The sequence below is a fragment of the Formica exsecta genome, unplaced genomic scaffold (assembly GCF_003651465.1).
Source record: "Formica exsecta isolate Colony F162 unplaced genomic scaffold, ASM365146v1 scaffold120, whole genome shotgun sequence".
Lineage (NCBI taxonomy): Eukaryota > Metazoa > Arthropoda > Insecta > Hymenoptera > Formicidae > Formica > Formica exsecta.
Genome location: NW_021848537.1, coordinates 4,294,536 through 4,306,990, shown reverse-complemented (window position 1 = coordinate 4,306,990; position 12,455 = coordinate 4,294,536). Strand labels below are relative to the sequence as shown.

General features: G+C 33.2%; 2 protein-coding genes and 2 long non-coding RNA genes across 11 annotated transcripts in view; 3 read left to right on the top strand and 1 right to left on the bottom strand.

The window, feature by feature from the left end:
• The first annotated feature begins 1,266 nt into the window (after window positions 1-1,266).
• Window positions 1,267-4,383, top strand: LOC115243077. Of its 2 annotated transcripts, none has more exons than XR_003885158.1 (3): window positions 1,267-1,458; window positions 2,846-3,769; window positions 3,823-4,383. It is a non-coding gene; the product is annotated as an uncharacterized LOC115243077 (long non-coding RNA). The 2 variants fall into 2 exon arrangements; XR_003885161.1 differs by lacking the exon at window positions 3,823-4,383 and having other exon boundaries at window positions 1,268-1,458; window positions 2,846-3,586; window positions 3,664-3,804.
• A 320-nt stretch (window positions 4,384-4,703) lies between these two features.
• On the top strand, window positions 4,704-6,527 carry LOC115243092. The gene is made up of 2 exons (XR_003885164.1): window positions 4,704-5,357; window positions 5,459-6,527. It is a non-coding gene; the product is annotated as an uncharacterized LOC115243092 (long non-coding RNA).
• Window positions 6,528-8,259: 1,732 nt separating this feature from the next.
• LOC115242943 (snRNA-activating protein complex subunit 1) lies at window positions 8,260-11,821 on the top strand. Of its 7 annotated transcripts, none has more exons than XM_029819604.1 (6): window positions 8,260-8,413; window positions 8,781-8,913; window positions 9,086-9,383; window positions 9,534-9,877; window positions 10,088-10,226; window positions 11,576-11,821. In XM_029819604.1, exons 1-5 carry the CDS (start codon window positions 8,398-8,400, stop codon window positions 10,206-10,208), a joined length of 912 nt encoding a protein of 303 aa, XP_029675464.1. In that variant the 5' UTR covers window positions 8,260-8,397; the 3' UTR covers window positions 10,209-10,226; window positions 11,576-11,821. The 7 variants fall into 7 exon arrangements, with proteins under 7 accessions (XP_029675464.1, XP_029675457.1, XP_029675450.1 ...); XM_029819597.1 differs by lacking the exon at window positions 11,576-11,821 and adding an exon at window positions 11,148-11,270; XM_029819590.1 differs by lacking the exon at window positions 11,576-11,821 and adding an exon at window positions 10,967-11,270.
• The window catches only part of LOC115242912, an 11,580-nt gene continuing 10,173 nt past the window's right edge, over window positions 11,049-12,455 (bottom strand). Inside the window, exons 4-7 of the mRNA XM_029819514.1 lie at window positions 12,211-12,335; window positions 12,027-12,144; window positions 11,599-11,765; window positions 11,049-11,306 (exon numbers count right to left, since the gene is read on the bottom strand). Of these exons, the coding sequence (XP_029675374.1) occupies window positions 11,081-11,306; window positions 11,599-11,765; window positions 12,027-12,144; window positions 12,211-12,335 (636 nt within the window). The 3' untranslated portion in view covers window positions 11,049-11,080. The remainder of the gene's footprint in view (window positions 11,307-11,598; window positions 11,766-12,026; window positions 12,145-12,210; window positions 12,336-12,455) is intronic.

The window sequence follows — 12,455 nt, the reverse complement described above, 5'->3', positions numbered from 1 at the left end:
TATGACGAATTAATGTGTCAATCGTGCGAGATAAGTAATCGTAGCTTGATTCGTGTCAACCTTCGAACTCATTTGATCCAGAATGGAATAAATCGCAGTCTTTGACGAAGCCTTGATCTTTCATTCTGGTATACCGAAGATTATCGCCAATACCGAGGATCGAAATCGTCATTAATTCCACGTGACTCTGTCCCGCCCCACCAATCGTTCCGACGTTTCATGCTCCGCTCGTTCTGGGCACCATGACTTTTACCTCTAATTGCGAGTCACCTCGCCCAGGGACTTTTCGCAAGACAGACCGTTGCACGCAAAGGTCACCGAGCCGTTTACGAAGGAGCAAATGTTATCCTTAGGCGCGATAATGGCTATCATGATGAAGTGGAAACGCTTGACACGTTGTTAATCAGACAGTTAATGCTTCATATAAAAAGAAATAGATACACAAAGAAATACAAACTCCCGCGATCAGAATCTTCCTACGTAATCATGATAAATGCTACTTTCTCGAATTTACTTTAATCTATCGTTATTCCCCTTATTCCCCTTATTTTCTAATAAATATAATTTATTTATACTATTTATGTCTATTTCTTGCCACTATTTGTTTTCAATTTTTTTGTCTCAGTTGCATGCCAAAGTATCGGAAAAAAATATAATTTGATAAGAAATAAGACAAAATTAATTCTTGTGTATATAGGGGATAGGAATGTTTTAACAAATAAAATTAGAAAATCAAAAATATCAAATGTTAATCATGTTATGTTTTTGTAACTATCAATATAATGACCGTATTAGGCTACATATTAAAGATTGAAAATAAACAATTGGGATTGTTAAAAAATCGGAACAAAAGGAGCTAAAATTTCTTTGTCCTAATTGGTCAGATTTTAATCTTCAATGTATAGTCTGATACGAGCTTTTGTGAGGTGTAGAAGACATGGAGTACAGAAAATCTATAGTATATGTAACGTGAACTATAGATTTCCTGTGCTGGCAGTATATAGTGTATGTCGGACGTAGCTGTGACCACATCACGATTCCTACGCCGTGTAGCCCACTTTCTCAATTAAATTGATTTTTATCTTACAAGCGCTAATTTGCGCCTAAATTGATTCCACAAGGTATTTATTGCTCTAAATTAATAAATCGCGTTGCGTTAATTCACAAAATTCCGCGGAATTGAACAAATTTTGCGGCGTGAAGGTGGAACTACTTCGTGCATCAACGCGCAAGGATACACTCTAACGGACGCTGCGGGATATATAACATCCCCCCACTCGATGATCATTGTTCATACGTTCCTGTTGGACCGGACACTCCGTGCGACGTTCTAGAACGATACGGAACTACGGAAGGCGTCTCACGTCTCACTCGTGCACGATAAAATTAACTGGCGAAGGATCGATTCGAAGAAATCCTCAAGCAAACTAACTATCGACAAGCACGAGTCGCATACAGGTTGGTGCATTCGATAATTAATCAATACTTAGTTGTACAATCGGGCAGACAACTAGGATAGTTGCTAGTTGTGGAAGAATAAGGATTAAAATATGGCGCCGATAAAGGGAGGAGATGCTCGAGATCGACTTCGGAGAAATGAATTCAGCGAGCTGAGTCACATGGAGCAATTGGCCAAGTGGATTGTTAACGTGCGTCGAAAGAAGCTGGAATGCCACAAAACTCTTAAGCGTGATCTTCGAATGGAGGCCGTGCTGACTCACGCCTTGCGCAATGCGGAATACGAATATCGGGCTAAACAGTTATCGAGGGTAAGTCGTTGGCGGCGATTAAGAGGACGGCTTCTCAAGGATGTGGAGTATGGGAGTTGCGGTTTGTACAATGCAGCTGAACATCGAGAGGTCGAAAAACAGCACAATGTCTCAAAAAGGAATAAACTTTCGCAGGAATCTTGGCGCGACGAGCTTAACAGCTTGGATAACTTTCTACAGCAATTAGGCCAGATAAAGTCCATTGTGCAGCGGTGACTAGATTCAAAAAGCTTATGGCTTCTTTGAGCATTGCTGAAGTGAACAAGAAATCTGTGGAATCTATGGAGCAATGAAGCTCTATCTTTTTTTTAAAGACCAATTTCTTGATCCAGGCTCGTCATTGGATGTGGAGCGGAGACACCTTCAGCAATTGCTCGTACCACTATGATTACTAACGGGAAACTTGCTACAGCAACTTGACGAAGTAGAGTCAGTTGTGTAGCAGTGACTAGATTAAAAAAACTTACGGTTTTTCCAATCATCGCTGAAGCAAGACATCTAAGGAACAAAGAAGAAGAATTTTTTTATCCAGATTTATCATAGGATATGGAACGGAGAGGCCTACCAATACTTGTACATATTGCTGTAATTTCTAACATGATTAATCGATCTCTTGTTTCTTCTCTCACTCAAAGAAACACTGGAGAGTTTTGCTCATATGCCAAGATTAGGAAAATCTATGATTATATATGATAAACCAATCTTTTGTTTCTTCTCTTACTCAAAGAAACACTGGAGAGTTTTGCTCATATGCTAAGATTTGGAAAATCTATTCAAATGTTAACAGCAACGACATATCTTGCCTGAAGCTTGGCGAAATCGTTGCGATCAAATGGAGATGTTTGGATCTACTTTTATTATTGACGAGTAGGCCTGGGAAATCCACAATACATACCACACATTACATTGAGAACCTCTGAAGCCTTCTAAGGAAAAAGAAGAAATTTTTCTAGAACCAGCAGCAAGAAGACTATGAGAGTTTTTAAAGAAATCTGAACAGTGCTTAGGCAGCATTGCGGCAATTTTTGCAGTCTGATACTTACTCTAGTATATATCTGCCTGTTTTTTACTTACAGTGTCATCGATTGAGATGGCAATGGATGCAGATGGACAGAAAAAGAGGGATAAAAAGAAAAGGGAAGGAAAAGGATAGAGAAAGAGAAAAAAAAGTTGCTATAATACAGATGCAGACCTTACCTCAGGATTTATCCTCGCATATTTTGGTTCTTTGTAAGTCTACCAGTCATCAATTTAGTTTGTATATGGTATTGAAACCAAAGCACTTTGACTTACTTGGAGCTTGTCTAGTAGTAGATATATATTTAAAGTACAAAATACTCTTACAGAAAACAAAAAAATTTTTACATTCAGAAATATTTTTAAACTTTTTATAAATTTGTAAGAAATATATAAGTACATTGTAAGACATTCGCATTGTGATAATAATTTTATCAATATTTCTAGACTTTAGCTTTTCTTGATCCTGAACAGTATAACTAGGCAAAAGAAATCAATCAGTAATTGACAGAAAATTGTAAGACTAATACATTTTTTGTTTATCAACATATTAATTGATTGCAAAATTCATGTATTATGTACAACATTGCGAGACTTCATATATGTACACATTTTCCTCATACATTTCTAAAATGTTTTATGCTGTTTAGGATTGATATAATGAAACCGAAGGATCTCACAATTATAATATACCAAGAATGTGATATTATTAATTTTTACCGAATTTACTTGTAAGTAATAAAAAACTGTGATGCAGATAAGAGGAGGAAGTTGCCGAGAGTGTAAAATAAATACATTTTGTAAATAATAAAGTAAAACTATTTTTTATTAACTTTTCTTAATTACCAAATGTTATTAATCCAACAATCCTTTTCAGTATGGCACACACATAACATCCTAGAAAATACCTCTCATTGCGAGCAGGGGATATTGGCTGTTCACATAAAGACGACGTCGTCGTCGGCAGCGGCGGCTTAGAAAATGTACTTAGGTTGCCATAAGAGAGAGAAAATGGGCTAAGAGTTTTTATTTCTAGAGACTGGTTCAACAAACTCGGCGCACAAGCGAAATTGTCTCCTAGTCACCGTGATAATGATCTCGTCTGCGTGATAACTACGACAATTAGATATGACATTCATCTGGAGAGCTCCCATTCCCCTGAATCAATCGTACGTTTCCCTAGATCCAGAATTCGATTTTCAATGAATAACATAGGATAATGGTCCTCAGATGTGGAAACACAGTTGCATTAATCCGAAGATTGCAAGTATATTTCAAGTAAGATAACTCGCAAGCATGCAAACCAATTTATTCATTTGAGAGAATTATCCAAAGTTTTTTTCTATTTGGTATGTGAAATGCGCTTGTCTGGTATTGCTATAATAATATATTCATAGATCTGCGTCATCTTGGTCATATTGAGACTATACCAGGATGCCAATATATATGTATGTGTATATTTTAAAGTTTTAGACATTCGAAAAATGTAAGAACGATTACACAATAAATTCCACAGACTTTTATCGAGTGAAGGACACATGAATGTGTTGATATAAAAGAAAGTATATGCGTAAGACATACAATTAATAGAATAAAAGAAGAAAATTATTTTAGAAAATAATTTAAAGCTTGTATTATTACATATTAAATATTAAAATATTTTATGATAGTACACAAAAATATCAAGAGGTTATAGCTCATGTCTCGCGCGAAGCATACGTGCAACAGGTAACAATGCGTATTATATCTTTGTTCTCAAATATCTTAAAACAATAGATTAAAAATGTGTTAAAAATTTCAAAATAATGAGCAAAAAGCTTCAAAATCATTTTTATTCATGAATTTATGAATTTTATTGATGAATTTATAAATGTATCTTTCTGTAATATTTGATGCAAGTATCTTTTGGAAGGGGGGGGGTGTCACTAATCTTGTAGGATATTCGAAGCGTTTCAGATAGCCACGCGATAGTAAGACCCTTAGACCCTTTATGTGGAAATTGTTTTCTTTATCTTGGAAAGCACATATATGGATTCTTAGAAATATTACGAAGTCGGCTAACTGATGATTTACACTTTCTTGGTCCTCGCAAGCAATCTTATCTTTTTCCTCGCTACATCAAACAGGTTTGAGATCGTTCTCTTTTAGAAGAATTTTTAAGAGAAATCTCTTTTTTCCGCAGCAGTCATCGCATTAAATAGACACTTTGGGCTTGAATTAATTCTCCCTAAAATTTTGCCCGCTAATGGAGGAGTTTAGAGAAACATGAAAATAATTAATCATATATCATGATCTGTCATCGGCATTCGAATTATCGCTGGTCTTCAAGATTCCGACTAGACGGAATTTCCTTCCTGTTGTTGGCTGCTTTCGAACGTTAAAGTATTTTCTGCAGGCATGCTTTTATCTATGGTTTACTGCCGCGATTGGAAAGTTCTTTGTCAACTCAGACTTTACTGCAGAGGAGGATTATTGTGAATTTTCATCGCAAAATGATATTTATTGTGGAACTTGCAGACTCAATTTTTTCCAACAGCGCTATTGCAAAATATGCGGAGTTAAAAAAAAATGGTATGTTTTTCTTTCTAAACAAGATGTATAATCATTTATTTAATCTGAGTATCTAAATATTCAGATACAAAAATTTATAATTTTTTATATTTCTTTTGCAGATTTCTTTTTCTATATATATGTATGAAAAATCACTTACCGCATTATTGAAAGAATATTGAATTTAAAAGAATCGTCATCAAAAAATCAATACAGAAGAGGATTCTCATAGAATCATGGTGGAATCCTCATGGAACTATGTTGCTAGAGAATATCATTGTAAGACTTCATTGCAGAAGAGGTTCACTCTATGGAATTTAAGTAAAGAATAGGTTCATCATGGGATTTCATTGCATAAGAGGATAATTATGGGATTTCGTCACAGTAGAGGATTATTATGGGACTTTGTCGCAGAAGAGGATTATCAAGGGAAGACGCCGAAGACGGTCATTATGGAATTTCGACGCACCATGAGTCTTAATTGTAGAAGAGAATCATTGTAGGACTTTATCACAGAAGAGGATCGTTGTAGGATTTCATCGCAGAAGAGGATCACTGTGGGACTTTATCGCAGAAGAAGATTATCATGAGACTTCATTACAGAAGAGGATCATCGTGGGACTACATTGTGGAACTGGATCGTCGTGGGACTTCGTCGTAGAAGAGGATTATTATGGGGCTCCGTCGCAGAAGAGGATCATCAAGAGAATCGCCGAAGACGGTCATTATGAAACTTCGTCGCACCCTGAGTCTTAATTTAGAAGAGGATAATTGTAGGACTTCATCGCAGAAAAGGACCACTGTGGGACTTCATCGCAGAAGAAGATCGTTGTGGGACTTCATCACAGAAGAAGATTATCATGGGACTTCATCGCAGAAGAGGATTACTGCGGATCTCAATTATAGAAGAGGATCGTCGTTGCAAAAAAGGATCATTGTGGGATTTTATTGCAGAAGATAATTATTATGAAACTTTATCACAGAAACGGATTCATCATTGAACTTTGTTGCAGATAAACAGTTCTAATTATTTGTGGTAAAGCAAGATCACTGCAGAATATCTCTCTTGTCACAGAACAGAATCATCACACATCATCTTTGTATATCTCTGAACAAAATTATTGTAGGATTTTATCGAAAAGGGAATTATCGTGAAATATAGTTGCTGCGGAGTATAGCGAGATTTCATTACACAAGAGAATTATTACGAAATGTTTCGTTGCAAGATTATCATGGAACACTTTGTCGCAAAAGAGTCATTGTAGGACTTCACAGCAAAAGAGAAAAACTTTATCACAGAAACGGATTCATCATTGAACTTTGTTGCAGATAAACAGTTCTAATTATTTGTGGTAAAGCAAGATCACTGCAGAATATCTCTCTTGTCACAGAACAGAATCATCACACATCATCTTTGTATATCTCTGAACAAAATTATTGTAGGATTTTATCGAAAAGGGAATTATCGTGAAATATAGTTGCTGCGGAGTATAGCGAGATTTCATTACACAAGAGAATTATTACGAAATGTTTTGTTGCAAGATTATATCATGGAACACTTTGTCGCAAAAGAGTCATTGTAGGACTTCACAGCAAAAGAGAATTATGAGATTTTGTCGCAGAAGATGATCGTCGTTATTCAGCTTTATTAATAGGTTAAAAGTTTTTAATATTTTGTCACGAAGCATGATTATTGTGGAATTTCTTGTTATAGAATAATATTATCATGCTACTATTCTACATTGTTTTTGTATGTTTTCATCTCTAAATAGGATTATTGTGGGACTTTATCGCAGAAAGAATCATACTGGAATTTAAAGATTGCTAAACTTTGTTACACGAGAAGATTATCATTATTGCATGACGTAGTCACAAAACAGGATTACCGTAAGACTATCATATATTTTCGTTTCTCAATAGAATTATTATGGAATTGTATTGTAGAAGAAAGTTATTATAGGAAAATGAAAATCGTAAAATTTCATTGGAAAAGTCAATCATCTTAACCTTTTTATATTATAGGAAAGAATCATTGTATAACTTATAGTGTGGAACTTTATGATATGGATCTTAGACATCGTAAGTTTCTATAGCTTTGATGTCGTGGAATTTAAAGTTCCAGCATCAAAAAAACTCGAACTTTTATATTATAAATCTTAGACATTGTGGAATTATTTTTTCATCAATTTAAACATTGTTTTCAGCTACATTTTGAACATTGCAGGACATACGCTTCAATATCGTCAAGTTAAACTTTTTTTTATAACGAAATTGAATCTTTCGCATTATTGGACTTAGACTTTTAATTTTCAAAATTTGGTCTTTTACTATCAAGAGATTTGGATTCTTAATATTGCAAAATTTTTTTAGAAGAGAAAGAAAATATAATAAAATATAAAGAACAAATATTTTTGTACATGAATATTTACTAAATCATTTTATTTTAATTAAACAAATATTTTTATTAATAAATTATTAGCATCTTCAATATCATTCTGAATTTGTGAGAAGTTTATATAATTACATATGTATAATAGGATTTGTAATTATATAAATATAATAGAATTTCCTTAAATTTTAGTCTTGTGTGTATTAATTTTGATACCCTTCCAAATATTCTTTTTCAAACAAACAATAATATCGCATCATCCCTAAATGATTGCGGTTAATGATTATCTATGTGATATTTTCATTTATAATTTTTACATATGTCCAATTATCATATTTTTTGTTTGCGATATTGATTATATTTATCCCGTTGTATCGGAATTCCTTGTCTGGTATTATAAATTGCGTTGATTGAACACTTCATGTTCGATAGTTTATGGCTAACGATGGCTGCGGTCGGGAAGATACTAGAAATGCTTCGAAGCGTTCAATTGACCAATCAGGATAAAAAGAGTAAAGATTTCTTTATTCTGATTGGTTAATGCAATGCTTCGAAGCATCTCGAGCGTCTTCCCGACCGCAGCCAATGATCGCGTTGTGATTTCTAATTTAACCTTTTTCTTATATTTATGTATAATTATCTTCAACTTTGTGAAATAGAGAATCGAAAACCATGGAGTATTCCCAGCGTAAGTAATGTTCAATTGTATAAAAAATTTTAAAAATACATGCGCGCAGAATATTAATTTATAGATAGACAACGTTTGGTATTATTATGTATATTTCGGTGAATAAAGTGCTAAAATAAGTTTACTTGTAAACAAGTAATATTTTTAATTCTGAGTAATATTTCTTAAAATTAGAAAATTTGTTATATCAAAATGTAAAATTATGTAGAATTGTATTTATATCATAGACAGAGATAGATTATATAGTACATTATGAATTATATATATAACTGATGTAATACAACAAATATCGTTTTATGGATTGCAAAACTTGTATTAAGAAAAAAAAATTATATAGTTTTTTAAATATATTTACTTTTTTTTACAGAGAAGCAGTTGATGGAGGCTTTTCGCACTGACTGCCAAACATTGATAACACGTTTTGAGCTATCTTACAATACTCACTTTCAAAACTTCTGTGAGATCTGGAAAGATATGCAGTTTAGCTTGGTTTTTTCCAAGTATGTATTTTGTAAATGTACATTTTAATTTTTTACAAAAAAGACATGTCACTCTTAAACATTAGTGATTCTTTTTTCAATTTTTTTCTCTAAGAAGCTTTACTAATTTAACTTGTGCTGTTAAATACAAATCTATTGAAAAAAGCTATTAATGAAAATTAATTTCTTGCAGTTTTCATCCTTCTGAAGCAACTTTAATGGCATTATGCGAAGATGCTCTTTGTATAACAAAGCAATTTCTAATAAATGTGACCAGTCTAAAGGAGCGTATTGGAGCTCTGTACCTTATGTATGCAATATACTATAAAATGCCAACGAATCGATTTAAAATTAGAATGACCCTGTCAGATTGGAAATGTTTGATGGAGTTGCATAGTCAAATCAAGAAAGAAGAATATCTTGATGCTAACTACATCTTATGCAAGTTAATTGTTGATTGTGCATTTGTTCATTGCATTAGCGATAGAGAGGTATACAATTTATCTGGAATTGAAAAGTATTAAATGTTGAATTGAGTATTAAAATGGCAACTTGTAAAAATTTGATTTAAAAAGCAATTTATACATATATTTGTTAAAAAACATGTTGTTATTAATATAAAAATATTTGTTTACTTATAGTACGGTATTGAGAGGCACTTTTATAAAAAGCAGGAACAGCCTAAGTTGGCTGTGAATTTAATGCCAGAGATCAAGGATCTAGCAACACCTGGAAAGCTATTATCAATGATCAGTGAATTGAGCAAAACCTATGAGAAGAAGAAAGGCGTTTTATGCGACGCAGAAGGAGATTCCAGCTTGCAACTCTACAACGCCAACATGGCAGATGATATCGTTAATAGCATTCGTATAATGCAGTCAGAGAGTAGAACATTTGCCAAATCTGAGGATCCAGAGCCCGGTTGTAGCAAGCCATCAACAGTATCATTGTCGAATAGCGAAACTGTTCAAAAAGATCAAAAACGGTGAGTAAAATTTTCTAATATACGATGTTCTGTGATACATTTCGAAAAGATAATAATAGTCCTACGAAAAATGCAAAAAAAAACATATGGTTGTTCAACCAAAAAACAAATGTAGCTGCTCGTTGCAAATTACATACTTATAAACTAGAATTGTGGATTATTGCAATGAGCAATCTTTCGTGTATAATAATAATAATAATTCTTTTACAGCATTCGATTCCGCAAGAATAATATCTTATCCAAAATAGGCCGAGCGTTTGGAGAAGGGTTACAATCAGAATCCGAAGAAGAACAGAATGACTCGGACATCGATTTTCTGGAAAACGAGTGAAAGAGCTCTTCCTTAAAAGTAAGTAAGAGAAAGATGTACAAAATTATAATTGAAGACTTCATTCAGATATTAATTTAAATATAGAGATATAAAAGAGAGAAATAAAAAGAAGCAATTGATACTTTTTTCATGATTTAGATGCAAAATAAATTCTAATGAAATTATAAGAAATCAAATTCTATTGAATATTGTCGTTAGAACTGTTTTATAAACCTAATTAAATTTTATAATATCTTTGTAAAATGTCTTCTTTGTAAAATGTGACATAGATAACCAAAGAAGATAATCAAATACATAATGTTTTATATATAATAAAAGTTAATATATATGTACTATGAAATAAATGTGTACATTTATTCATGTTTTTGTGAAACATCTTTTATTGTAAATATAGTTCATGAGGATTATTGTATTTAAATATTATAACTTTTTTTGTATAATAGTGATCAGTTGAATCTCTTACAAAAACGCTTTATTCTGCGTCAAATCAACATAGACAAGACAATTCAATTAAATTACTAAACTATAATAAAATGAAATTCAAGTAATTCTCTGAACATAAAAGCATGGGCACAATTGAAGAGTTTAATATAATAGTAGTCTAATCCACTTTTTTAAAAACTTCATTTTGATGTAATTTGACATCAAAATGAATATTTTTGTTATTTGGACTTTCAAGATTTACAAGCATTCTAAACACATACATTCTTTATTTTCCAAAAAACAATTTAAAATTTTCGTCACGCGTTTGAAATTAGCTCGTCACTGGCAGGAGCCTCGAAAGGACCTGTTTAACAATCCGAGTTAGCATTACTCATGGATGCTGTTTTGTAGGCAAATCAAGCAAAAAATCAAGTTCGCGTAGCGCTCTTCTAGTAGACCTTTAATTGGTTATTGTCATCAAAGCCGGCGCTATGACCCGCATTTCTTACTATAAAGCTGGTGCCGTCGTAGTGCATGCGACGTTCGCCACGACGCACGAACAGATGTGACGTTTGACCCAGAGATGCAGTGCAGTGTAGAAAAGGCGTTGTCAATGACGCTGTGCCGTTGCTAGGTGATGTACGTAGTTGGTACTTGTTGCTATTTCGTGCAATTCTGTTGTACACAATGAAGATATTAAACTTATACGCGAATATCATATATCTAGAAATTTTTGACTTATACTAATTTACATAATCTTCAGAATAAGAAATAAAAAAAGAAATTATTTTCTATAATATGTGTGCGTGCGTGTATGTGAGAATATAATATATCTTATTTTTCTAAATTAGTATAATAAAAATTTAATATTAAACTTAATTACTTTTATTAAATTTGTATAATTTATACAATAGCCTTTTTTTTTTATTTTTAAATATTTTCAGATTAACCAATGAAATGCGAATACCTGACGAGGCCATCGGGCGTCTGGGATATTCTGATATTATTGATAATCCAATTCTCAACTCCTTCATCTGTTTGCCAATACTGAGCTGTACTGAGATGTGCCGCAGCTTCTTGCAAACATGTTGGTCCATGACGAGAATCTGAGTAAAAGACACTCAGCGAAAAGTCCTACGAGATAATAATCAAAAATTGCAAAAAATAAGTTTATTATAGTTCATTCAATTTAATTTAGAGTGGTCGTCGCTATAGATCAAAAAAAAAAAAAAAAAAAAAAAAAAAAAAAAAAAAACCAACCCATTATGCATATATGATCTGAAAGTTTCAGAGAACATTAAGATTCGAAATATAAGACTCGAAAAATATAAGCAAAGTCTTGAGTAAGTTAGTTTAGGAGCATAAATTAAGTTTCCATTTGCTTTCTCATTCTACCTGACTCATATCCGAGAAGGAGTCCGTTGTAGTCCTAGTCCCAGCCGTGTCCACCAGATAAACGAGCGCACATTGTTCCGATGTGAAACTGACTCCCTTATACCACATTTTCGCATATCTAATGGAGTAAAAATACCGAAATTGACACGATCAATTAAATAACGAGAGAATTTGGATAGCTAACTTGTTATTGCCATGCATGTCGTGGGCGACGATCTCCACTCGGGAACCGTACTGATATATCCTACCATTGGGATGTAGCAAGGCGGCAGCCGCTCCGGAGCCGCTCAGCGATAGGACAATGTTGTTCTACGAAGGAATGGAAAGTATATAGATCTGGATTAAATCTAGATCTGAGTTGATACTTTATTTCATAAACCTAAATTTTTTTTTTTTATGTTTATTAATATATTGATATTTTAAATCTAA

Bases quoted from the DNA above. Each gene is read 5' to 3' on its own strand.
- LOC115242943 (XM_029819604.1), top strand. The intron at 8,914-9,085 runs GTATGTATTTTG...AATTTCTTGCAG, and splicing joins TTTAGCTTGGTTTTTTCCAA to TTTTCATCCTTCTGAAGCAA. The intron at 9,878-10,087 runs GTGAGTAAAATT...ATTCTTTTACAG, and splicing joins GTTCAAAAAGATCAAAAACG to CATTCGATTCCGCAAGAATA.